Source organism: Sylvia atricapilla, chromosome 26 (genome assembly GCF_009819655.1).
Source record: "Sylvia atricapilla isolate bSylAtr1 chromosome 26, bSylAtr1.pri, whole genome shotgun sequence".
In the NCBI taxonomy this organism is placed as follows: Eukaryota; Metazoa; Chordata; class Aves; order Passeriformes; family Sylviidae; genus Sylvia; species Sylvia atricapilla.
This window is the reverse complement of record NC_089165.1, coordinates 635,460-662,537: the sequence shown is the minus strand read 5'-3', so window position 1 is coordinate 662,537 and position 27,078 is coordinate 635,460. Positions and strand designations below refer to the sequence as shown.

The following is a 27,078-nucleotide window of genomic DNA, read 5'->3' as shown; positions in this document are numbered from 1 at the left end:
GCAATGCACTAAGTGTCTGGGCCATGTGTGCAAGCTGATTTGCTGACTTTACGTTGACACATGCAGCTCTTATCCACAGGTTAATTCCAGGCCATAGTTACAGATTTAAAGCAAGATAAAAATTTGTTTTGTCTTTTGTACCAGCCTGGAACTCACCCACTCAATTTTCTCATATTTTAAACCATTTGAGATGTCTTACAGGCCTCTGTGGTTACTGCCAAGCAAAGGAATTAACTTCATACACTTAGTACTGCGCAGAGAGTTCTAAGTGTATTTTGTGTATTAAAAAAAGAGAAATGAGAGAAGTTAGTTAGGCACTTGGCTCAAGGGAGACCGAAGTTAAGGTTTTCTTTATGATGGTAATTCTGGCTCTGTGTTACAGTGTGTTTCCTGAGTTTTAATTTCCTACCCTGTTATTTCACACAGTATATCTGTCTGGCTTATCCTGTCATCGAAGGTGTTATGTGGTTTTACTGGTAGCCCATATGTCATGTATTAATCTGGAGAGAGCTTTTACAAATACACTTTTTCATTCATTATGCATCTGCTGTATTGGAATAGAAGACAATCTAATTCTAGCAATTCCATGTTTAACATTATAACTGAGATGTACGTTTATACACATCAGTTCAGAAGCAGCTTTCCTGCTCTGTAAGGAGTCTGCTCTAATTCAGAGTGGGCCACCAGCAGCTCCTGGTGGGTTCAGTCTGAGTGCAGGCCGAGGTCTGCTGGGCTGTGTCCCCATCACACCCAGCTCCTGGTGCAGGCACCACTTGCAGATGTTAGCTCAGATCATGCTGCAAACGACTGTCCATCAGAGAAACTCGAGGTGATTTGGTGAGATCTGGGGATTGACATGGCACATTCTCCATGGCTGAGTGAGGAAAATCCCATCCTGCCTTTCCTGGAGAAAATTATTTGTTTTGCCCAACTCTGATATTGGCATGGTCCTGTCTCTAGAGCTGGTTTTCTAGAACGCAGCTGTAATGAGAAGCAAGAAAACGACTTGCGGAGCACAGCAAACTTATTAATGCAAACTTACTAAGAACTAATAATAAGTTATTATTAGTTATCCCTCTCTGTCAGTCTGTGGGGCCTGGATTTGATAGGGCTGTAAAATGAGATGACAGAAGTCATACAAATGAAAACTCCCCAAGAATAATACAGTTTTCATGGAAGTGCTGAGGCCTGATGCTGTGTAATTCAGCTCAGAACATACTGCCTGCTTTCTGATAGCCTTAATAATGCATTGACTGAAGAGTGGGTTCTGTTTCATCTCACAGTAAATGCCTGCAGAGCCTGGGCTTGCCATCCCACCAGGAATGTGCCTTGGCTTTAAGCCTGCCTTTTGTATCTTGATCTGTTCCCACTTTTAATTTGTACCTTTTGATGAGTACCTTCTCATAGAGGTGGTACTCCAGCTTTTGAAAATTATTCTTTTGAAAATACACTTTCTACAATATTAGTTTTAAATAAATGCTTTGAGAAGCACTAGGAGGAACAGCATGGCAGTGGAGGAGTCACACTGAACTGAGCTCTAGGATAGGCCTTGCTGAGATCTGGGTGATGTTGCTACTCTGGGCCTTCCCAGCGTGGGACACAGCCTTTCTCCCTGGCACGGGGGGCTGATCTCAGTGGTACCTGAGCATACAGTGCTGTCAGCTCTACTCTGGTGAGCCCATCTGTTGTTATTTATCAAAATGCAAACACAACTTGCTTGCTGTAGGCCCAGGTTCTGACATGTTGCATTTCCTTCTGTGAAACAGTGAAAATGATCCTCAGCTGTTGCCAACAGCCTTGTGATTTATTATAAGCTTAACTTCTGTATCTGCCTTTGAGGATGGTCCTGGGTGGATGTGAAGAAAACATAAAAGTGTCTGATATGTCCCTTTCAGAAACAGAGCTAATGAAGTCCTACACACCTGCTTTGGAATGGCATTTAAACAAAATATGCCCTCTTAGCTTCACTGTGATAAACTGTGTTTTCAGCCTATGGTCGAGTCACAGATGAGAAGGAAGGGGAGACCTCACAGGGAATAATTTGTACCTCAGTCAGAAGGCTAACAGCATCCAGGGGCTGGGACTAGGAAAAAAATACGCTAATTTCTAACAGCTGTGATATTGTTTCAGTACAGCTACCAATTCTTCATTGATTTTAATGAACAAAAATAATCTGTGTGCCATCTAAAAATAATGTATGTGGTGCAGTTGATCTCTGTGTTAAGAAAGGTGAAAATCCTTTATTACAGTCAGACATTTGTTTCCTCATCTCTGAACCTGAGTGTGTGTCTTGCATGGAAAAGTGAAAACATTTGCAAAAATGTCTCAGTTCTATGTTTATGGATGCTCTTTAGTGGTAAAGTAATTAAAACTAAGGGGTTTGGATTTGTTTTTAACTTTTTAAAAAAGGAATTATTTCCTTTTTTTACTTTATTTAAAATGTTGGTGAGTTTTCTCTGAATGGAAATATCAGTTGGTGATGAATATGGAATTCTACCACTTATTTTTGTAAATGTTTAGTCACTGTGGTTGTTACAGCTGAAATGAGTATGCTACCTTGTCTTAAGTTTCTTAATTTTGTGCTTTATCCTCCAGCTGCTGAAGAAATATAAATGTAGAGAACTTGAAAGCTGTGACCATAGAAATACTGAACTTTTTTTGGGTTTTGTTTTCAAAGTTATTTTGAGTTTATCCTGAACTTCAATTTTTTGTTTGTTTGTTTGTTTGTTTTTTTATTGGTTTGGTTACAAGGTTTGTCCAGAGGGGTCGCATTTATCCGGTTTGACAAAAGGTCAGAAGCAGAAGAGGCAATTACAAATTTCAATGGTCACAAACCCCCAGGTTCCTCCGAGCCCATTACAGTGAAGTTTGCAGCCAACCCTAACCAGAACAAAAATGTGGCACTGTTGTCGCAGCTGTGTCATTCACCAGCTAGACGGTTTGGAGGGCCAGTGCATCACCAGGCGCAGAGATTCAGGTAGGTTAGGAAGAATCAATGCATATAAGGCTGTGTTCCTGTTCCCGTGTCCATGTGGGGAGCTGTGCCCCCACAGGTGGGCAGTGATACCTTCATTGCAGCATGTGTGAATGAATACATAGTGCACTATGTGTCCTCAGTGCTATGTAAAGAAACCGTTACATTAAAATATGATTAAAGAAAAAATCTTACTTGTAAAATTTATATCGAAGTTAGTCTGTAAAGGTACTTGCACTGTGGTGTCTGTTTCCACTGCTGGGTTACAGTGAGGGGACAGCAGCAACAGGTTCCAGGTGGGCGTTGATAGGTCCCTGTCTCAACAGATCACCATTCTCTGGTCTATATATCTGAGCACAGATAGAATTTGGCAACTTAATTAAAGTTCTGAATGGTTGGTTCCAGCAGGGAGGTGTTACAGTAAGAGAGGAAAAACTTATTTTGGACGAGGAAGTTCTGTGGGATTCCTGCCTGCACAGCAACCTGTGTAGGCTTCTGCCTTCCCTCGAGGCCTCACGAGTTTGCTGATGAGAATATTAAGTAGCTGTAGCATCCTGTCTGCTTCTAGCATTATGAGAAACATTGTGCTTTGCCACAGAAAATTACTTTGGTTGCATTGAATAAGAATTGCTTGAATTGGAAATGCCTTGGGTGTACATGGGGAAAGCTGATGGTTGGAGGGTGCTCTGGAAAATGCAATGTATTGACTGTCTTGGAGAGAAGCAATGGGCTTTAAGATCACAGAATCACAGAATGTATAGGTTGGAAGAGACCTTCAAGATCATCGAGTCCAACCCAGCCCTAACACCTCAACTAGATCATGGCACCGAGTGCCACATCCAGTCTCTTTTTAAACATATCCAGGGACAGTGACTCCACCACCTCCCTAGGCAGACTATTCCAGTATTTAATCACTCTTTCCAGGAAAAACTTCTTCCTAATATCCAACCTGTGTTTCCCTTGATGCAGCCTGAGACTGTTCTTTGTTTCTGTCAGTGCTGCTTGGAGAAAGAGACCAACCTCCAGCTGTCTACAGCCACCCTTCAAGAAGTTATAGAGAGTGATAAGGTCACCTCTTAGTCTCCTATCCAGGCTAAACAGCCCCAGCTCCCTCAGTTGTCCCTCATATGGCTTGTGTTCCAAAAATGTGGCACTGTTGTTTCACCAGCTTTGTCTCCCTCCTCTGGACGGGTTCAAGCATCTCAACGTCCTCCCTAAACTGAGGGGCCCAGAACTGGACACAGCACTCGAGGTGTGGCCTGACCAGTGCTGAGTCCAGGGGAAGGATGACCTCCCTGCTCCTGCTGGCCACACCATTCCTGATCCAGGCCAGGTGCCATTGGCCCTCTTGGCCACCTGGGCACACTGCTGCCTCATGTTCAGCCGGCTGCTGACCAGAACCCCCAGGTCCCTTTCCTCCTGGGCACTGTCCAGCCACACCGTCCCCAGCCTGTAACACTGCAGGGGGTTGTTGTGGCCAAAGTGCAGGACTGGACACTTGGACTCATTAAACTTCACCTTTTTAGACTCTGCCCATCCATCCAACTGTTCCAGATCTCTCTGCAGAGCCATCCTATCTTCCAACAGGTCAACACATGCTCCCAGCTTAGTGTCATCTGCAAATTTACTAATGGAAGATTCAATACCCTCATCCATGTCATCAGTGAAAATACTGAACAGATCTGGCCCCAGCACAGACCCCTGGGGGACACCACTGGTGACTGTCTTCAGCTGGATGCAGCACCATTCACCACCACTCTCTGGGCCTGGCCATGCAGCCAGTTCTCAACCCAGCACAGAGTGCTCCTGTCCAAGCCCTGGGCTGCCAGCTTTTCCAGGAGTGTGCTCTGGGAGACAGTGTCCGAAGCCTTGCTGAAATCCAAATAGACAACATCCACAGCCCTTCCTGCATCCACCAGCCAAGTCACCTGGTCATAAAAGGAGATCAGGTTGGTCAAACATGACCTACCTCTCCTAAACCCGTGCTGGCTGGGCCTGAGACCCTGGCCATCCTGTAGGTGCTGTGTGATGACAGTATAAACTGTTCCATTATCTTGCCAGGTACTGAGGTCAGACTGACTGATCTATAGTTACTGGGATCCTCCTTCCCACCCTTTTTGTCAATGGGTGTCACATTAGCCAGTTTCCAGTTATCCGGAACCTCACCAGTGAGCCAGGACTGATTGTAAATGATGGAGAGCAGCTTCACAAGCTCATCGGCCAGCTCCCTCATCACCCTGGGATGGATCCCATCTGGCCCCATAGATCTATGAGTGTCCAAGGATCTCTGCCTCCTCTTGGGTAATGAGGGGACCATTCTGTTCCCTGACACCATCAATGAACCCAGGACAGTTGTCCTGAGGACAAGCCATCTTTCCACTGAAGACTGAGGCAAAGAAGGCATTAAGCACTTCTGCCTTCTCATCTGCAGTTAGTAAGTTCTCTCCCATATCCAATAGTGAGCAAAGGTTGGCCTTACTTTTCCTTTTATCATTAGTATGTTTGTAGAAACATTTTTTATTATCCTTTACAGAAGTTGCCATTTTAAGTTCAAACTGAGCTTTGGCCTCCCTAATTATTTTTCTACATGTCCTAGCAAGATGATACATGTTTCTGAGAGTAGTGCTTCCCTGTTGAGAATTTACTCCTTTTTTTTTTTTTTTGTTTTGTTTTATTTTTCTCCTGTGAGGGATGCAATGAGCTCAGTAAAACTGGACAAAAATCCCAGGCATCTTTTAGCTATCCTTCCTGTGTGGCTGTCTCCTGTCCACATTGCTGTAGTTCACCATTTTGGGCATAGCTCTTTGTAGTGGGTCTCCAGAGAAAACTCGTACTTTGTAGTCAGCTGTAGTTTTATACTGAGAGTGGTTGAACAGTTTGCCCAAGGAGACAGTGAAATTTCCATCCTTGAAGATGCTGAAATCTGGGCTGGAATTGATACCAAAAGGATTAATCCAATTTCTGCTGTGCCTGTGTAGTTTTAGCAGGAAACAGGGTATGCAGGATCTGCTTTCTCAGCAAGGATGGTTGGAAGATAAGGGGGAGACATCTGGCTTAGGAATGCAGACACAGCCAAAACAAGGACTGAACCCAGGAAACTGGGGAGAGCTTTATGGTAATGAGCAAAGTATGCATGTGATGACTATATAAACAACACACTTGTAGGAGATCACGTGCATGCAAGGTGCGACCAGGCCTGTTATGAATAATGTCTTTCTGAATGCTATGTTGGTGTTAAGGAGTTTTATTTGACTGTTTTTGTGATGAGTTTCCTTGACAAAATGAGCCTAAGCAACCTGCTCCAGTGCCCTCCTTTGAGGGTTTATTAGTGGATTTCCAGATATTCCTGCCAGCCTCTGTCGCTCTCTGGTTCTCTTCAGCTGTAATCCAGAAAAGTTTAGCTTAGGCTAAACTTCTCATTTCCCCGAAGAATCACCCAGCTCTCCATACCAAACCTTCTGAGCCACGCCAAGGAATGAAATTCTGCATTGTTTGCATTTAGGTGAATTACTAAAAAATTAACACATCTGCCCTTTATGTCATCCAGGGCTTCAGTGTGTATTGATCCTAGTAAAATCTTTCTCATTCTTAATGTTTTTAATTTAATTGGACATTTTTATCATCATTCTTCCCTCTAAAATTTATGCCAGGATCAAAATGCATCAGAATAAGCAGTGCAAATAATACTCACATCCAGAATTAAGAGACCAAACAAATACCTTTAATTCAGTCCCGTAAAGATCAGGAATAATAAGCATGATTAATGTATTTATGTTAAGAGTTGCTGGTGAAACTAAATATTTATAGCCAGTTTGTTCATTATTCTCTCATTGTACCATTTAGAGCAGCATTAATATCAATTGTGTGCATTTCATGGAATCACAGACTGGTTTGAGTTGGAAGGGACCTTAAAGCTCATCTCATCCCATGCCTGCCATGGGCAGGGACACCTTCCACTATCTCAGGGTACTCCAGGCCCTGTGCAACCTGACCTGGAACACTTTCAGGGATGGGGCACACCCAGTGTTTCTGTAGGCTTGGGATGTCCCAGTGGGGATTGAGATGAAGAAAATGTTCTGTCTCTGTTCCATTCCTGCTGCCATGGGAGCTTGTGTCCTGCTGGATGTCTGTGCCCAGTGCTTGTTTGTCAGCACACGTTGGCCAGCTGCTGCTCTCAGTGACAGACCTGCTGGTGGGGAAAGATCTGAAGATTTTGAGGTCCCACAGCCTGGCAGAGATTGGAACAGAGCAGTTGTGGGTCAGTCTGTGCCTTGAGGAAGATGCTGTGGACACAAGAGCCACCAGTTGACTTGCAGAGCTTATGAGCTCTTCATCTCAGCCTTATCACAGACTTGCAAGAACTTAAAGACTTCTTACAAAAGCTTTCTTCCCTCAGTCATTCATGCAGGCATGTCGGTACACATATGCCCAATGCTTAGACCATGGAGACATGGAATGATTAAGGTTGGAAAGGACCGCCAACATCATCAAGTCTGTCCCACAACCCTTTGTATTTTTCTTCCCACCTTCAGTGTTAGCTGCAAGTTTTTCTAATGAGTCTGTCTTCCCTGAATGATGCTGAACTGAAGGCATGATTACTCATGCTGTGGTTAAGTTCAGGAATCTGAGTTTGGGCTGACTCTTGTTTGTTTAGGTAGTAAGACATGATGAATGGATAAGCAGCTTCCACGGAGCCCACAGTCTGTGTAAATTAAAGTTGTGATCTCTGCTCCACAGAGGTTGAATACTTAACCTGATATTTTGATTACATTTCATCTCATTTCATCATAATCCCTGTAAATCCAGGATTAAGCCTTTAGTATCTAATTTGTAATTATTAATTTCCTGCAGATATTTCTCCAACCCTTTATTTAATGTTCTTTTAATCCTTTCGAGTTCCTGTGGTACTTGTGGCACACATCAGGGACTGGTCTTAGTGCTGTGTCCCACTGGATTCCTGGGCTAATTCAAAGATCTAGGGACTCTGCTTCCATCCAGAGGGAGTGATGCCACAGCATAGGGCTGTGTCTGGAGGACAGATAAGACATCTCGGGCAGGGGGTTCTTTGGAGTATAAGATTTGCTTGCGTAAAGAGAATGGATCTCCAGGTGCTGAACTGTGATGAAATTGAGGCGTTTAGCTCCTGAAATAATGAGAAGACTGCCCAGGGCTGCTGGAAGTCCTGTGCTTTTGTAGCTCACCAGAGCTTTATAGTAGAACACCATTCTTTCAAATCTCAGTTGTTTACAGTTCAGCTGATTAGGTTTGGAGTAATTTCCTGTAATGGGCATAACTCTATCAGTTTCAGCCCATGAGTTCTGCCCTGAGTGCCTGAAGGGGAGCCATTATTGATAGTTCTTTTGATCCAAGGGGAAATGTGAGAAGACTTTTTAACCCTGTCAGTGATACAGTTGCTCATACAGCTCCTGTAGACCTGCTTGGTTTCACTCCAGTGAAATTGTTTGTTTTCAGTTTTTAGACCAATTTGTAATTTGGATGCAAGCTGTGTGTAGTGAGTAGAAACCATTTCATCCAGAGTAGTATTTCATCAAAGTTCTGGAAGAATATGGGAGTGAAACCCCAGTTGCTTCAGTTCTTCCTTACATGGTTCTTTGACCCAACACCCTGATTTATTTCAGGCTTAGACCTTGTGTCACTTGAGTTTTCAACAAGATTTGTGTTGGCCACAGCAGATAATTTCTATCTGTAACAGAGAGAGCAGAAAAATTGCTTGTCAGAAGGACATCATCAGTGTAGCTGAACTCCTACTCCTTGTGGAACTATTAAAAAAATAAAAAGCTGCCAAGCTCAAGTGCAATGGCAATGCAAACTGCTATTAAAACTAATGTTACTGCTTTCTGGCATCCCACCTGTAGTGCTGTATGTAACTGTTCTCAGAGTGCAGAGAAAAGAGTTCAGCAGAACCAGCACAAAGCTATGTTTGGGGAGGTTTAGGTTGGATATTAGGAAAAGGTTCTTCCCCCCGAGGGTGCTGGGGCACTGCCCAGGCTCCCCAGGGAATGGTCCCAGCCCCAAGGTGCCAGAGCTCCAGGAGGGTTTGGACAAGGCTCTCAGGGATGCTCAGGGTGGATTGCTGGGGTGTCTGTGCAGGGCCAGGGGTTGGATTTTATGATCCCTGTGAGTCCCTTCCAGCTCAGGAGTTTCTGTGATTCTACAAAAAGAATTTATAGGACTTGCATAGACCTAAAAAGAATTTGCTTTCATTTAGGACTGTCATTTCTGAGATTACATCCTCCAGTGGGTTAAACTAATCCCAGGATATGTTAAATGAAGCAGTCTGTCTGTCTAATGTCAGAGGGAGCAAAAGGTCATTAACAGAAATGAGAAGCTTATAAAGTGAAAAAGAGTTATGATTGAAAATACACTGTTGTTGATACTTAATGCCCCGAGATGTGGGAGTATTAGGTTAGCATGGCTTCGAAGAGCCATCTGCAAATAACACTGGCTGCAGACTCTTTGAGGGGGGTTGAAAAAGCAGTGTGGAGGAGACAGTATAAAAATAATTACAACAGAAATGGGGACATTATCTGTAAGTTTGCTAAGACTGAGATAATTCTAATTACAATATTAAAGGAATTTTAAAACCACTTTCTCTGAAACATCCTGGATCTCTTTTGGCCTTAGTATTTGCTTTACTAGGACATTTGTTTAAACATCCTTAATAAGTATAACTTCCTAAAGGTCATCTTAAATTGGCATGGCCACAAAAATCTGTCCTGGTGGGACAGAGAGCTGTGTGTCAGCTGCTCCAGGTCCTGCTCATGCTGGCTGTTACCCTGAGCTGAGTGAGAGATCTGGGGTCCCTCTTGTGCAGAGTGAGAATAGAGATTGATCAGATTGGCTGAATAGTATTTTCTGCAGTGTTTTTTTTTTTTTTTTTTTTTTTTTAATTACTTTTCTAATCTTTTAGGGAACTTTTTTTGGTTTTACCTAAACTGTTTGGATTGGAGTTTTTAATAAACCTGTAACATTTTTGTGAGTCAAAGCAGGAAGAGGACGATCTGATAAAAAGATAAGTGTATCCAAAGAGCAGATGTACTTGCTATTTTAAATTAATTTGTCTGTAACAAGTGTTTAGATTTGCTGTTTTCTTGCATTTATCACCAGTTGCTCTTCTACAACTGATTACAGTCCTTGATGTGGTGTTACCTGGGGTCATGGGCAGAGCCTGAGCCTTTAGGGCAGGCAGGAGCAGAGCTGTAGTGGCTGCTGGAACCAACGTCAGGCAATTTTGAGCTCAGTGGTTTGAGCTGGGACTCAGGACTGGTGATCTGTTGAGATGAAAACTTGACAGATATTAAGATAAATTCATCCTACCAGACCATTACTCACTTGGAAAGAAGCTACGGAACTGAAGGTGTCTGTCAAAACAAGTAAGTGTATCAAGCATGCAAGCACAGGAACATTCTTATACAAAGCCAAAATAAATAGCAGATGTGTCCCCTCATCATCAGATTACATGGGTTGTTATGTCTCATTCATCTTGTGGTACTTCTAACTGCTTTTTCAGTTTGGCTGTAGTACCAGGCTTCCCAAACTTGGATTTTCTTGGGGCTGGCTGTCAGTAGGTCAGTGCAGCTCAGGAGTGTCCCACTGTGCTCTGGGAGCCCTTGGGGGAGGGATGGAGTGATGCTTGCCCTGGGGACAGGAGAGTCCAGGAGCTCAGGTGTCCAATGCAGTGAGTTCTGAGCACCAGAGAGCCTGGGGGAGGTGGGCACTGAGTGGTTCTCATGTGTGAGTGCACTGTGTGTGTGTATGTGTGTGTGCAGTGCCACCCCTCTGCTCCCCTCCCTCCCCATGCACCTCCTTGAGTCCTCCCTCATCGAGAAAGGCAGCAGCAACTCCTTGATGCAGGGCAAGAAAGAGTCAGAGGGGAAGCATTTGGCACTTACTGCAGCATTCACTGCCCAGACATCCCTTCCCTGTTTCCTCCAGGTCAGCAGAGAATCAGGATCTGCCACCGCCCTGCTCTTGGCAGAGAGCAGCTCGTGTACCGCTTTTAAGGGGTTTGCAAATCACCAGTGGTACACCTCAATTTGGGAACCCCTGGTATAGTATCATTATATTTCTATGATCACATGACCTCATATTTTTAAATAATAAGTAAGCACAAGAGTTCAAAGTGAGTTTTTGACCTTAACTTTCACATTTCCTGGCCTTTGAGTGCTTAGCTGTACAATCCTAATATTGCACTAAAATGTTGAGAAGCTTTGATTTTCTGGAGTGTAGGCCAGAGATAGAATTAAGGGGAATTACAAATGTGGGTTATAGGGAAAAGAAATTAATACAAAGCAAGACATAAAAAAGAGAAATTTTTGCTTTTTGTTCTGCATGAATCCTGCTGGTGTATTGTGAAGGATGCAGGATTCAGGAAGAGTGGGTAGGTGATTTTAAAAATCCAGTTCAGTAAAGTCAGATCTGAGTTTTCCTGGAAAAATTAATAAAACCATCTATACACACTGGAATAATAAAACTTCACTGAGCCTGCTCACATTGGGAGTGTTTGCCTGCACCTGCTGCCTTTGGGTGGAAAGGGAGTAGGTTTTGTTCTGTTTCACAAAAGAAGCAATTAATACATACAATCTCTACTCCTAAGAACTCAGCACACTCATCTCCTGCCCCAGCAAACCCAAAGAAACTCTAACTTAGAGTTTCCCAACATGTTCTTTTAGAGGCAAGAAAACCACCATGGGGTGAAAAAAATCTCCTATGAAATAAGTTGAAGATGCCTGGGGGTGTCTTCAGCCTCTAGGGAGGTGCTGCCTGTGCCCCCAACTCGAGCAGTTCTGCAGCAATGCCCTGGACACTCTAGGCATCCTGGCTGAGTTCAGAGATCCATCCAGGTCCCCTGGGAAAGTGATCATGTAATCTTGCCTTGCCTGTTCCTTGCCTGTTTCTAAGGATAGTTCCCTATTGATAAAGCAGTTGGAATACTTAACTTTTTTTTTCCTGGCAGCTGTCAATTTGATTGTCAGTTTGAATGGGGAAACATTTATGTGGCGGTTTTGATGTGCCATGTATAAAATATTCATTCTCAGTTGCTTCCCATTCAAGTTAATTTGCTTAATTGAATTGAACTTTTACATGAAATATTGTGCTTTTTATTTGCTAGGTTCTCTCCTATGGGTGTAGATCACATGAGTGGGCTTTCTGGTGTAAATGTTCCAGGAAACGCATCTTCTGGCTGGTGTATCTTCATCTACAACCTTGGTCAAGATGCTGATGAGGGAATCCTCTGGCAGATGTTTGGCCCCTTTGGTGCGGTTACCAATGTGAAAGTTATTCGAGATTTCAACACCAACAAGTGCAAAGGTTTTGGTTTTGTGACCATGACAAACTATGAAGAAGCTGCAATGGCCATAGCAAGTCTTAATGGCTACCGCCTGGGGGACAAAATCTTACAGGTTTCCTTCAAAACCAACAAGTCCCACAAATAACTTGCTCGTGCTTTTTGTATGGAATAGATAATGGAGTGACAGAAGTTGAAACATTTTTGTTAGTGTAAAACTCATTTTGCGCCAATTTTCACAAGTGTTTGTCTTAGTCTAAATGAGAAGTGAAAAGGTTTTATATTCTGGGATGCAACTGACATGTTCAAATGTTTGAAATCCCACAATGTTAGACCAATTTTAAGTTCCTTTAAGTTATTTCATTTAAAACATGTTAAAAATCCCCTGAAATCTTAAGTAGATTGCATTAACTAGACCCTCTGGATGGTGGTAAAATTGAAGCATGCTTTCACTTATGAGACTAACATTTGTTTCATTGAATGTTGTCTGCAAAAACTGGAATTTTCTGAAAAATATCAGACTGAATTCATTGATTTTCTTTGGTTTGATGTTGTTCTTCCTACCCATCCCTCTGGCCTTTTGTTCCCCCCCAGTTTCAGTAGTATGGAAGAAAAGTTGAGAAATACTAATGTTTTAGTTGACAGTAACTTGTTTGATCAATTAATATTCATTATTCTGTGACTAGTTGAGGATCAAGCTTTTTAAAGTCAAGGTCTTGTAAGTAGTAGCATGCCAGCCTAACTTTAACACCATTGAGGAGGTAAGTTGCACACTGAGCAGTGGCCAAGCTGTCCAATTCACAGGTTTTAGAAACATGATTTTTAAAACCTACTTTGAGAGGAATGGACCAAAGAGTTTCAAAGAAACTCCGGGAGGATTTTAGAGTCAAAATGAAACTCCAGAAAAGCAAGTGTGAATATATGTTGCTACTTTATCAGACTGAATCTCTTCTGTCCAAATATTTAATGCATGGTGCACTACTTACTGGTACATTATAATGCAGCAAGATACATACTCATTTTCCAAGATCATTGTAGTTGGAATTCCTTTGGCAGTTCTATTTTGTAAAGAAAAACCAGTTATAAACATTTGAGCATTGTATTTCTCGCATCCCTTCTCATGAGTGCTAGTTTTTCTATTTTAATAGGAGTTTGTTTTGACAACTAGCTTTACTTATTGAACATTCAGCAGAAAAGTACTTACAACTTGCAAGTTAGATATTAACCAAAAAACCCCTTTGATTTGTAGATTTAAAGATTAATCCCCCAGGTTTTCTGCAGACTGCCTTGAAACTTTGAGTTGTTCTGTTTCTGTTAATTTTCTTTTGCTTTTTTGTGTTTTTTGTTTGTTTTTACTTTTGCATTTAAGAACATTAAATTTGATTTTGTTTTGCTCAAATTTTGTTTTGTTTTTTATTTTCTGTTCTTTTTTTTGCTAAGTACTGCACAAGGTGTCCAGCTTTCAGAGTGTTGTTTTAAGGAATTGTAGCTCCTCTTTAAGAGAATTTTAATTTACTGCTTTGACAGATGAGTAGAAAAAAAAGGGTTTTGAAACAAGCACCACAATAAATCTGTCATATAGAAATGATCACAGACTGATGTAACCCTCAGGTGTGCTTGGGTAGGAAACTGGGAAGGCTGACCCTGCCTGTACAGGTGTGTGAGCTACTGTGCACAGCTAGAGACTTGGCTCTGGTGTTTATGTAGCTAGAGCAGGTGTGGAAATGAGGTCTGTGGCAGCTTAATGCAGTGTCTCCTTGTTTTGCCTGAATCTCTACCAGCCCCAGAGTTCATTTCCAAACTCCAGAGGCCAGTCCATGTTGCCTGCTTGTCTCGCTCCATCCCCAGCTGACCTTGTGCTTGCCACCATTTGTTCTTTCCTTGTCCTCTCCTTGCCATGGGATCTGCACAGCCCAAGGGCTCACTCGGCCTCCACATGTGGCTGAGCTGCTGCCCACCTCCATGGACGACCTGTGGGAGCTGCTGATGTTCCTGGACCTGCCCAGGACATACCTAAATCCTGCAGATAGGCCTTGGCCCATTGAGCAGCCTCCTGCTGAGTTGGAGCTTATGTGCAGTGAATGCAGGTGGGATTTTTCCTGTTAAAACTTCCAGCCTTGCCTCTCCTGTCAATCTGTTCCCTCCCTACCTCTTGAGAAACTCAGTGGTCGGTGAAACGGTGACTGTGATACAGCAGCCAGCCCACTCCCACCTCCCAAAGCTGCTCTTGGTTGTCAGAGATTTCCTTCCACCAATTCATCACCATCCACTTATCACATCAGTGATTTTTTCTTTTCTACATACAAGGAGAGCTTGGGAAGCATTGTGGGGGTTCTCCCAAGTTAAAGCTGTGTAGTTCAGAGAAGTTCTCTTACCGTGTCCCATCACTGTTGAACCCTGCACTGTCCTGTTCCACAGGAGTGGGCTGTAGTCATTCCCAGTTTCTGTCATTCTCTCTTGCTTTATTTCATTTAATATAAATTTGCTGCTAAACTAAATGGGAGTTATTCTTTATCACAATATTTAGCTGGGGGCTCAGACTTCCAGTGAGTGACCCCTAAACAAGACTTGGTATCAGTACTGGTTCCAAGCACACTGGCCGTGGCAGCAGCACATTACTGTGCTGCCACTTCTGAAAAAAAACCCTTCTCTTGGAGGCTTTCTGACATTGCTGTTCCTTGCTTTTTCCACTGCTTCTCTATTTTTCCATCTCTCGTTCTTTGCTAAATAAGAAGGAAATGCAGGATATGGTTTGATACTGCTATTACAACAATCTCTTTCAGGAAAGGTCTGATTCCAGCTTTCTTTTAATAGTTGCTCTGATAATAATTTTCAGCCAATTGATATGAGCAAAGCACTGCTGCTGGAGTCAGAAGAGGAAAGACTCCTGCTAATATCCAGAGCTGATATCAGAAGTAGTGTATGATCTGTGCTATTCTAACAGTCAATAGAACCTTGGCATAAATAGCTGAAGTCCAGAAAAAAAAGTGTATGTATTCTTGATGCTTTTGGTCTCAAACAGCAGCTTGTGCATCCTACTAGTAAAGACCAAAAGGAAGCTTCTGGGGGTGGAAACTAAATTCTAACAAGACATCTGCCAGAGGATTTTTTCTGCCCAAAAGGTAGGAGCAACTGCTTTCCTCCTTGCACCCTGCTTGGAAGCTCTCACTTGAACAGACCTGTTTCAAGAGATGTTTTGGCCTGTTAATTCTTGAAGAATACTCTGCTTTTTCATCCATCAGTTTGATGGAATCCAGGTGTTTCTGTCAGGTGATGCTTCTGTTATTCAGTGCTTACAGGATCTTGTAGAATCAAAGGACTGTCTCAAAGCAGAGGTCTCACTGAGGTAGAGAGTTATGGAAAGTCTTCATTGCTGGATTAGGATGCGATGATCACATTTTGGAGACCTGGATTTCTTGGTCTGTACTGCAGATGTGCTACAGGAACAGCTGAGATGGGAGTGTTTTGGGATCCTTAAGAGTAGTTTAAGAGTCTCTTGGGACAGCCCAGGTGAAACTTCTGAAGGACCAGGTAATTCCTGCTGAAAACACAGTTGTCCATGCTGCTGTCACAGGGTCTCATGTATAGATGCCAAGGGGAGTTACTACATTTGCTTCCCACATGTCCACATGAATGGAATTCACCCTGTGCAGAATGCTGGCCACAAACCTCATCACCTATAAACCTCCTGTTAATCATTAGCAGATAGGGAAATCCCACATAAATACGGAAGAGGAATCTCTGATGTTGCTGTATGTGCTTGGTATGAGCTGGCAAAGGCATGTGCAGATCCTTCAGGTGACGGGATGACAACACCAGAAATCCAGACATGAGCAGAATCAGAGCAGCTCAGTGTGTTCAGTTCCTGGTGATTCTCTGATGGTATCTGTGCACTGAAGTGTTGGATTTATTTTATTTTTCAAGCTGCATTATCATAAAATTTGGTTTACTTCAGCTGCTCCACTCTGCTGTCAGAGACTGGCCAGTGCAATTACTGTTGCCTCCTGATCTCTCCTGTGCCAATCCTTGCCTCTGTTCTAGCTCTGGGACTGGGAAAAGCTTGAGGACCAACTCTTAGGGTGAGGGGAGAAGTCACCATCGCCACAGTGGTGTGTGTGTGGCTGCCCAGCTTTTCCTTCCCTTTGCTTGGATGTGTTTTTGTACATCTCTATCATGTGAGTATGAAAACCACTGGAAATCCAGAAGCAAGTCATTGGAGCAGGATAAATTGTCACCGCAGGGAATACTGGTTGGTCAGTGTGTGGTCACTTGCCTTTGTCCAGATGACCAAAGGGTGTTGGCATGGAGAAGACACCTATTTTTGTAGGGGGATTGAACATCGTAGTAATGTTATTTATACAAAGCAGTTAAAAATCTTTTTTTAAAAAAGTTTAAGAAAAAGTGGTATCATTTATAGAAAGAATATCCAGCAGTTGAAACCAAAATGAGGAACGAACTGTAAAGGTGATCCATTATTTTAAGGCTGAGTTTGGAAGATGAATAGTCCTTAAGGTCCTTCAACATTTGTTACAATTCTATGTTGCTTTAATGTTTGGGGTAACTTCAATAAAGTAGAAATTTTTCAAATATTTCAGGAGAGATTTTTTTTAGTGCATTTTAAACCGCAATAACTCAAGTTCATTTCTGGATAGTTAATTGTTACATATGTGCTTTAAAAAAAAAAAAAAACAACTTGGAGAATGTCCCCACGTTTACTTCTCTAACAAAATATACAGGTCATATAATAAAATAAACTGTTCATTCAGAGTAGCTCCTCTGATAGTTCTGCCTGCAGAGGGTTAGAGTTTGTGGGAGGTTTCTAACACATGGCTCTTGTGAGCTGCTGGTAGCCTGGTTCAATCACGTAAGCACGGAGCAGTTTGTCTGGATGCTGCCTTTGTCAGAGGGTCACCATATTTTTTACTGTCCTTTATAACTCTGAAGAAGAAATGTGTCCTTTATAATTCTGTCAGTGAAGCACCTTATTGTTACATTTCTACAGTTAAGCATCTACAAATAGCTTTAGAGGGAAGGGACCAAATTCACCTTTAGCATAAGAAAACACCAACCCCTTGAGCTCCCTGAGTGGAGCTGCACTTGTGTTTTGGCTTTTTTTCATTTTGTTTTTATTTTCAAAGGGCTGAATTTATCACCTGAGATACTTTAATCTCTATTTGGAGGCAGGAGAGTATTTTTGTGCCTTTGGCAAGTTCCTCTAATGTAGCTCTGCATTTCCCAAGGTCAGCTACTCAGCACAGTAGAATGAATAAATCCAGAGCTCAAGAGGCTAGTGATTATTTTCTCAGATTATTATATTTATTATTACTGGGTTTCTCCTTGCTAATATTAAAAAAAAAAAAGTGGAGTTCATAAAAAGGATCTCAATTCCCTCCCTCTCACTTGGAAGAGGTGGTGCGTTCATGACAACCAGTGGATTGAAAATCACCATTAATTTCTAAGCATCCACTCATAGGTTGATCAGGTTTCCATCATTTCAGTGTTTGCTGTTTGTAGTAGTCTCACATAGTCAAACAAAACCAAACTCAAAGTGTTGTTTTCTCATCCTGCATGATTTAAAACCACTCAAAGTCTTTATGCATAGACTAAAGCATAACCCACCACCCCATGAGTGGGTTTGATGTTCACACTCGATCAAACAGCAGCAAAGGCTTAGAAATAATCTTCTGTTGAGTGGAGTTTTCAGCACTGTAATTCTCTTCTGTTGCTAATGATGGGAAAACAGTCATGGTAGAACTGCCACCTGAAACCTTGAAAAATTGTTTCTATGTTTGCATTTTAGAATCTCAATATTCTCCTACTGTTCCTTATTTCTAAACATTTTTGAGCAAGTTTTTAGTGGTATGGCTGAACTTTTTCACTTGGTCATTGAGAAGAAAATTACTTGAGACATTTGAAACATGAGTTGGGATAAGCCTTTATTTGATGAGTAATTTGAATAATACTGTACATCTAGGCTTTTTATTGATTTCCTTTACTTTAACTTATGTAATCTTTTGTTTATAAATTAATCTGTTTGTGGGACAGAAGGTTTTATCTATTACTTTCCATACTGTACAGTATATGGTTACACATTTTGTATATTTAGTGTGTTTTTAAGTTATTGATTTGTTTTATATCAAATAATTTATTTTTCAGGTACCATTTTCATTTAAACTTTGTTTTACATGGGTTTACTTTAAATAAAGTATGACACTGCTTTCCAAATGTCTAAAATGAAGTTGAATCCCATTGTGTTATTTTGAGATGATTTATGTAAATTTATTTTAGAAATAACTGCAAAAATGTACCAAGTTCATATTTTGGTTGTGCTTCAACTCAAGTGCTTGGAAATTCTCTGCAATGATTTTTGAGCAGTTTGAAAAAACAGAATTTTCATATTGAAACAGTTCAAAGGTTTGTTGATGAAGCAGCAGCTTTGTAGAATCCTGTGGATGGAGTTATGAACATTGTTTTCTATATGGATTTTCAAAATTAAATGAAACAATTCATAGATATTTTACACTGGTGTTAAGACTTAAGTGACATTATGTGTGTTAATAGTGCAAAGGAGTTTTGTACTTTTGCCACATGTTCATGGCTGGTTTTGTTGAGCACTTGTTTGGAACATACTCAAGATGCTTTTATTTGAGCCCTGGTGAAGGGTGATGTACTTCAAAATGGAATCAGGCTTTTACTTAATTGTTCATATTTTGTCTTTTTTTTCCCCTGCAGGAATTGGATTAATATTGTGCAGTTTGGAATTTGACATGTTTTCAGAAGAATCTGAGCTCTGTTAAGGAATAGGCCAATCAAGGTTCCTCCACTAAAGATTTTGTAACTTGTGGCCTTGTTAGAAAGATGGAATTAAAAGAAGGGGCTTAGTTTTCTTTTTATTTTTCTGGAAAAAAGTTGTCTTTATCTTACATTTTTCTTCCTGATCAAACCTAACCCAAAGCCCAGCTACACTGTTACTCAGAAATGTGTAGTGAGACAGGGAACTCCTGGGGAAACAGCCTCAAGTTGGCCCATTGCAGATTTAGACCGGAGGAAGATTTCTGCAAATTGTGCCAGGATTGCCAAGCCTTGGCACAAGCTGCCCCAGGGCAGTGGTGGAGTCACCATCCTTGGAAGTTTTCAAAAAACATGGCTGTGGCATGGGGTGTCATGGGCTAGTGGTGAACATGGTGCTGATACTGGGTTGACTTGATTACCTTAGAGGGCTTTTCCAACCTAACGATTGTAATTCTATAAGAAGGGCCCATCAGTGCAGGTCAGGCTCCCTGGTTCCTTGGGTGAGGCAGGGGCAGGACAGACGCCCCCAGGTAAAATCCTGGGGGAGCTTCTATAAGGAGTGTTTTTCAGAAATGCTTCTGAAACCTCATCCTTTTGGTTGAAGGAACACATAACCCTGCTGGCTCTGCACAGACTGTGTTCCAGTCTTAGTCCTTTTTTCACCAACACAAGCTTTAAGTTTTGGTAAGCTGAAGTCTGTCCTGCTGCGTTTCAGCAACCTCTGAGAGCTCAGCTAATTGTACCTTTGGGACGTTGCCTCTGATTTTTCACTTAAAGGCTTACTGTGAAAAGTGATGTGAAGTAAGTGATAGAAATAGTGTTTCATGTACTACGCCATGGAATGCGTGGCAATGCTGCCTCAGCTCAGGATCTTTTCCAACTTAGGAATGTTTAGATATGCGGTTATTTTTCTGTGATGGGAATTTCTCAGTTCAGCACTGTTCACCATATAGAATTATTAGTTGAGCTAAATTGGTAAAGAGCAGAAGTGAGAATTTCTGTTCCTACGATTACATCAGTGGATCGTTGAATGTGCAGCATCTGGTGTACTCAGGAATGCTTTATCAGGATTTAGATCTTTCCTGAGTTTTCCTTTGCATGGAGCTGGAACACTTTCTCCATTCTTGCTCCAACCAGAGTTCACCCCATGTGGTTCACTTTGTTCATGTTCATTTTGAATGCTATTGTATTTTCCATGTTTTTCTTCTATGAAAAGTCATGATGGAAAAAAAAAATTAAATTCCAAAAGCTTAATAACAGACATGGCCATGTGAAGTTCTAGCCCCTCAGAAGTGGCTCTTTTTTTAAAAGCACACCAGAAAGCTTAGTCTAGACCCATTGACGCCCAGACAGGGACTCTGGTTTTTGCAGAACTCCTGACAGACTCCCTGGCTTTTGACTATTCTTCCTCCTTGCTCTGCTGTTGTGGTATCCTGCTTCCAAATTTCACCCCCTTCATTTCCAGTACAGTGAAGCGGATCGGGGGAAGGAAAAAAAGGTGTTAAACTGGTATATCAGAGAAAGATGTCTGAATTATTTTCTCTATATTTTCTATCCTTAAAAAAAAAAAAAAAAAAGGAAGAGTATGACTGTAAGAAATGTCCTGAGTCATGCTAATGGTGCACTTGCTCCAGATTCTGTCCCAGCAGTGGCAGTGAGCAGCTATTTAAGGAAAGCCTGGCTGCCACCCCCCTCCCTTCATTCCCCGTGTGCTTCCCCACCTTGGCAGAGGGGCTCTGCCTGTTCCCCAAATACCTTCTCTCCTTTAGAGTCCTGGTTTTTGAAACTGCCTTTCTTTTCTCTAAACTGTCCTCTGCTTCCATCCTGTACTGACAGCAGAAAGGGGAAGTGGAACGTTTGGGAGTGGTTTTACATGTGTATGTTATCTGTGCAGCTGAATGAAGGAGAATAAATCATGATGTTTTGCTCTTTGCACTGTGACACACTTTCTTTTTTTTTTTTGTCTTTTTTTTAAAGTGTTTATGTATAGAAACAGTGATGAACAAAATAGGACTCTGAATCTAGTTTGTCAGAACATAACTTGTACTAACATCTCGTTAGCAAATATTTAATTGCAGCAAAATTAATTTAAACCAAATTTGGCACAGTTAAAATACAGATTTTCTTTATTTGAATTTTAAGTGTGGTTTATGACATTCTAAAAGTTGACCTTCCCAGAACGGATCGATTGCTCTCTGCAGGACTGGTGCTCCATGCTTATGAAAAAGCATGTGCTCAAACTAGAGCTGACAAAGAACTGAGTTTAATAAAAATAAGTTTGAAACTTCCTGTGTTCTCAGAGTAGGGATCAGAGGAGCTGTTAAGTCTACTTTATCAAACCTGTTAAACCTACTGTTTGAATGTGTTGGAACAGATTCTGCCCCAAGAGAAGGCTCATAGAGGAGAGCAGAGCAGGAGTGGTTTGGCTTGGGAGCAGAGTTGGGGCAGTGTAAGCAGTGCTGAGCTGCTTCCTGCCGTGGGCTCCAGCTTTGGTGTCACTGGAGGAAGAGAGGCACTGGCCCTGGCAGGACTCCAAGGCTGTCTTGCAGCCCATGAACAGCTGTGGTAAGTAGCTCATGCTTCTCAGTCCTGGCACAGCGGGGTTTGGTTTTGGTCTAACCAGATTGGCAAAATTCTTGATGAAACACTTTTGTGGCCATGTATCCCGCTTTACCTTTCTGTCCCAACTTGTTCCTTTCTGCTTTGTATCTTTCAAGAGACACAGGGTGCATATAGGTTTGTATGTGTGTGTACACACAGGTGTAGTACCTGTGTGTACTAAAACATACATGAGACTGTATTTATACATTGTTTAAGAGTGGGTGTGTACCTGTCAGTCATGTGTTATGGTGTCTCTGCTGTATAAGTGCTATATATAGCACATGTGGAATGGCACATCTACACTGTCCCACATTCTGCACAGTGCAGGTAATCCTGGCAGAGATGTATGGCCTTAAAAAAAAAACAGGATTATGTGAAGCTTTCTAAGGCATTGGTCACAAGTGATGTGAGGAGTGAGCTTTGGAGGTTTAAGCAAATTAATGTCCATCTTGGAAAGAATTTAACACCCACATTTTTCTAACTCTAGAAAACTGCTGTATGTGTATATTGTGTCTTAATATTTTTCAGCAGTGGTCCTGTACTGTACCATATCACTGCTGCTCAGGGAGCACCCCACGTTCCCTTCTCCATTCACTGTGAGATACAGTGCTGTCACTCCATGGGAGTCAGTGACTTCAGAAATCAGTGATTTTGTTTTAAACCACCTTTACTCTGTATGTTCCCCCTTTCTGTTTTTAGTATATTCCATGGGCCTTAATGTTTTAATCTTTTCTTACTGCAGGAATGGAGGAAGGAAGACAATTCAGCTGCAAGGACTGTGGCTCTAGAGAGATGGCAGTGACTGACTGCGCATGCCACGGCACATGGCACGATAGCCTGGGCTGCATGGCCAGGCTCCTCTGCCCCCATCAGTGGATTCCCAGAGGGACATCAGGGATGCTCATGCTTTTTTAGATAAGACACAGCAAAGCTTTGTTCCAGTGTGTTCAGAGCTGCTTTCCTGAGCAACACAAAGTTCAGATTTGAGGTTTGACTCACTGTGATGTCAGTGCCTTGTTCAGTCACTCAGGTAGCTCATTAAAACTTGCATCAGGAGTTTTATTCCAGGGCAGTGATGCCTCCAGCACTGTAGTAGTTTCTGGAGAACATTCTGGCTGCTCTGATTTGCATCTTACCTTACTTAAAACACAGTGATGCTCAAAGGCAGAACAAGAGCTGTAACATGGAAACCAGTTGAGAAGCTTTATGCTTCCCTCATGATCTTGGTGCTCTTGCTCAGCTGGGTGCATATGAACCTTGTGTCCTGTTGGGCTGCTGGGGACCTCGAAGAGTGAATGATTGCAATGGAGTATTTGCCCTGGTTTTGATCCTTCCATGTTCATATGACAAATCCTGTTGTTACAGAAGAACATCTCTAATGTCCTCTCCGTGGAATGGGATGTTCAGCTTCTTTGTTGTTATCCATTCTGGGTTTGGGTGAGGGGATAATGATAGCTGATTGTATCCAAGAAGGAATAAAGGAGGAAAAGGACAGACTTGTTGAATTGGTGAGATGAAGGCAGCCTGGTGTAATTTGTGAAATGTGACAGGAAGGATCCCTGTGGGAGCATTGGGGTCAGCGCGGGGTAGGGAATTTGTTGATACGAACTGTCAGCCCTTTGCTCAGTGAGGACAGTGAGCAGCATCTAGTCCTAATAAAAGGTTTGCTTAATTTGCTGCACAAACGAAAGGAGGGAAAGAGGTGTGATGTCCTAATGTGGTCAGGGATTAAGTGGTTTTGTTCAGAAATACTTTGTATTCAGAAATACTTTTTTTTTTGTTCAGAAGTACTTTTATTTTATGTGCTACAGCTGGGAGGCAGTGGGACCTGTGAAGCAGTGCTGCTGACTGAGGTGTCAGCTGAGCACTGTTCATCTGCTGTTCCTTATTGGAGATGGAGGAGGAATTCCTTGCAATGGGTGCATTTTCATCCTGTGTAAAAGCTTAATAGGTTATTTTAATAATGTTACATGGTACAGCTTCATGTTTTTCTATTAGAAGATTTTAGATATTAGAGATCCTAAAAAAAAACCCCATAACGATAATAAAAATCATCATCAAATGTCTTTGAAGATGTAAATAAGGTTCCAAAGGTGTGCTCTGGTTATATTTTAGGGCTAGTGTTGCTCCAGTGTCCAGCACCTTGTACCAACCCTCCACTGTCATTTTACTTGTGCTGATAAAGCTGTTGGTAGGCATTTCTTTAGTTAAAAGAAAGATAAGTCTTGCCAGTGGTTCCTTTAAACCTGGATCAGTTGTTGGATCTGGTTCCCCTGTATTCCCCATTCCAGCCATGCTAAAGGGGCAATTGAAGGGTTGGATCAGGCTGTGTAATATGGCACTTTTTATCAAAAAGTGCACTGGATTGTGCTTGGGGTCAGCTGGGGGATCAAGAAAACTGTAGGAATTAATTATTCTGGGCAGCCAGGTAGACTAGAGGTTGGACTGTAGATGTGAAGGACAGTTCTTGGAGTCACTTCTTAGTCAAAAACTGCTGGTACAATCATCAGTCCAGGTACCTGGCAAAAGCCAAAAAATCTGCACTGGCAAAAATCCAATCCAGGGTATTAAAATCAGAGTAAATGGAGTAGTGGAGGACTGGTGAGAAACCAAAGGTACTTGTCAAAGGTCAGGAAGGAAAGGAGCTATTTGTAACTGGTGAAGTAGGGAAGGCAGCAGCTTTGTGTTCAGCTGAAGGGAGGATGTGGTGTGTTGGTTACAGAAGGCTGGGCAATGGAAGCACGAGGACTGGCAAGGGAATGGCCATGCTAAAACCAGGAGAGATGTGATCTTGAATAGAAGTGCATCATTGGCACGAGAGTTCTGATAGGAAGTACATTAACTTGTCCCTCTTGGTAGTGTCTCCCGTGTGGAAAATGACACATCACAGACAAATATTAGGGGGTGTATGGCTAATACACCACTACAGGGTGGTACAACCCTGTTAAACTGATCTCTGCTGCACGATGTGTTTCCATAGACAGGACACTTATCCCTGCAAAGTGCTGAAGCAGGGAATGAGGGCTGTGGCAGCTTTTTCCAAGGGGTTCTGAACTGAGGAGGCACCATCCCACCAAGACATGGTCTAAAAAAACTACTCTAAAGCCATATGCTTCAAATTCTGAATTACAGAACTTAAAGATACAGAGCTAAATAAAAATGTTCAAATACATTTTGTCACAGAATAATTAATTTCGTGGGTTACTTTGAGAATAGTAAGTAAGTAGCTTTTTAAAATAGTAAGTAGCTTTTTAAAATTTGATAACTAACATTTACGTGGACTTTTACAAAGCATTTGATATGGTGTTGGATACCACTAAATAAACTTTGGTGGTTACAAATACAGGAAATTTAGGCTGGAAGTTCCTTTAAAGAAGGAAGGCAGCATGGAAGGGTTAGCAGGAGGTTTTCAGCTGGTGGGATATTACTAATTTTCTGGATCTTTGGGATGCATTTTTAGCATTTACTCATGTTGAAGTATCACGTATGTGCTATGGCATCCTCTGCTGGAAATTGTGGAGAGATACTGTAGCTCTTCCCTGACTCCCACTCTACTGTATGAGGAGAAGTTTTGGAGGTGCAGAAGGAGTGTAAATGCTCTTGGCCCAGAGCATGGGTCAGGCGTTATGCATAGGAGTGCACAGACACAGACACGTTTAGGAGCCAGATGTGTTTGAGCTGTAACAGGGCTAATGGGGATGTGGGGCATGGCTGTGAGAGAGAGCTTTGGGTGCAAATTGTTGAAGGCCTGTGGGTGTAGGAGAGTCCACATGAGTCATGTAATTCAGTCATGTGCTTTGTAGCATCTCGTGACACAGGACTGAAGCTCTTCAGAAAAGCTTCTTGCTGGGGTAGTCCCAGTTATATCTATGTCTGCCACCAGTCTGTATCCTTTGGCTGGGAGATGCACAATGCTGGGAGTGGGGAAATGCTTCCAGGACAGGATTTGGCAATCGACTGTCAATATTGTCACTTGTTTGTTTATGAAAACGCAGTGGAAGGCTGCTGATGCGAAGTTCAAAATCTCAGTGCATCTGTTGTTCTGAGGTTGGTCACACAGGTGGCATAGGAGGCTCAGAATGGGCAGACAGTGAATTCTTTCTCCCAAAGCAGCTGGAGTAGAGAAGCTTTTTGGATGTCCTGTTCCCAGGTGCAGCGTGTGGGACTGCTGTTGAGCTCTTTTTGCTTATGAGGGAATAGACGGAGAGGCCCAAACCTTGTGATATGTGTTTATGCTGAACTGAACCATCCTGCCTTGCTTATTCTGAGAGGGAACCAGCTGAGCAATTTGGTGGTTTTCCTCATGGGGATGGGAGATGAGAGAAGTGAGCATGTCTGTAGGGCAGTGATACAGTGATGAGAATGAGTTGTGCACACCAGATGCTTGTTGTTGACAACTTTGACCAGCTCAACACGATTCTCAGGTAAAGTCAGTGCTGGCACTACAGCGATGATAGATGCCGCTGTTTGCTGTCCAGAGCCAGCCAAGGAGTTGTGGGGGTTGTCACTGAATCAATGTACTCCTCAGGGCTATCTTTTCAAGCCTGGGTGTTCCCGATGGTTGCAGGTGGAATCCAGCTGGAGGGTGGTTTGGTGAGGAGGGCAGAGCTTACCTGCTGAGTGTGGCTGCGGGGAGTATGTGGGCTCTACAGCCGGGGTGGCCGCATGAGTTGCACACATAGGAGGATTTTCTCTGTGCTTTGGGCTCACTGCCACAGCTGTGTTGGTAGAGGCAAGCAGCCCTGGGTTCTTCCTTACAAAATGGGGTATTGTTACAAGGCCATCTGCTCTCAGCACCAGTGTTGGTCCTTGTCCCCCGCCTGACTCAGACTAGGTGGAATTGTGTGGCCGTTGGCGCTGGGAGCAGTGGATGTTCCTGGTGGGTACTTTTTCTTTTTGGCTGTGTTTGAGTGCTTTGTGGGTGCAATGGACAATGGAAGAGGAGTCTTGATTGTTTGTATCTGCCCATTTGCAGAGTTCTTTTTTGCAGTGCCTCTGGTTGTTTTATATCTGCCAATTTTGGGGGGTTAGTGCCCCAGTAGAGCTGCTGGGGGATGCGTGGTGTTCACCCTGGCCAGTGGGAATCATGAGGTTGTTTCTGTTCTCTGCTGCTTGACTGTGTCACTGCTGAGACTTACCTTGGCTCCTGCTCACTGAGCTCCTGCCTTTGCTGAGTCATGAGGGGAAAGGCAGGTTTTTTGATTCTGGGTTCAAAAGGTGAAATAATTCAGATCCGTAGGTGAACCCAGAGCCTGAACAGTTCCCTGTGTGTTTGCTTTGCACCTGGTTGGAAAGGTGAGAGGGTGAATTAGAACAGAGTTCTGCTTTGGTAACCAGTTGTGAGCAAGTGGGTAATTGCTGCTTGGGAAGGATGCATATGAATGTTTTGTTTCCTACTTAA

General features: G+C 42.5%; 1 protein-coding gene across 2 annotated transcripts in view; it reads left to right on the top strand.

The window, feature by feature from the left end:
• The window catches only part of ELAVL1 (ELAV like RNA binding protein 1), a 42,313-nt gene extending 28,630 nt beyond the window's left edge, over window positions 1-13,683 (top strand). The window contains exons 5-7 of one of the 2 annotated variants that reach the window (XM_066336017.1): window positions 2,752-2,977; window positions 10,931-11,044; window positions 12,108-13,683. In XM_066336017.1, coding sequence (XP_066192114.1) covers window positions 2,752-2,977; window positions 10,931-11,044; window positions 12,108-12,432 — 665 coding nt within the window. In that variant the 3' untranslated portion in view covers window positions 12,433-13,683. The remainder of the gene's footprint in view (window positions 1-2,751; window positions 2,978-10,930; window positions 11,045-12,107) is intronic. The other variant, XM_066336018.1, reaches the window with a different exon arrangement.
• Window positions 13,684-27,078: the final 13,395 nt, after the last annotated feature.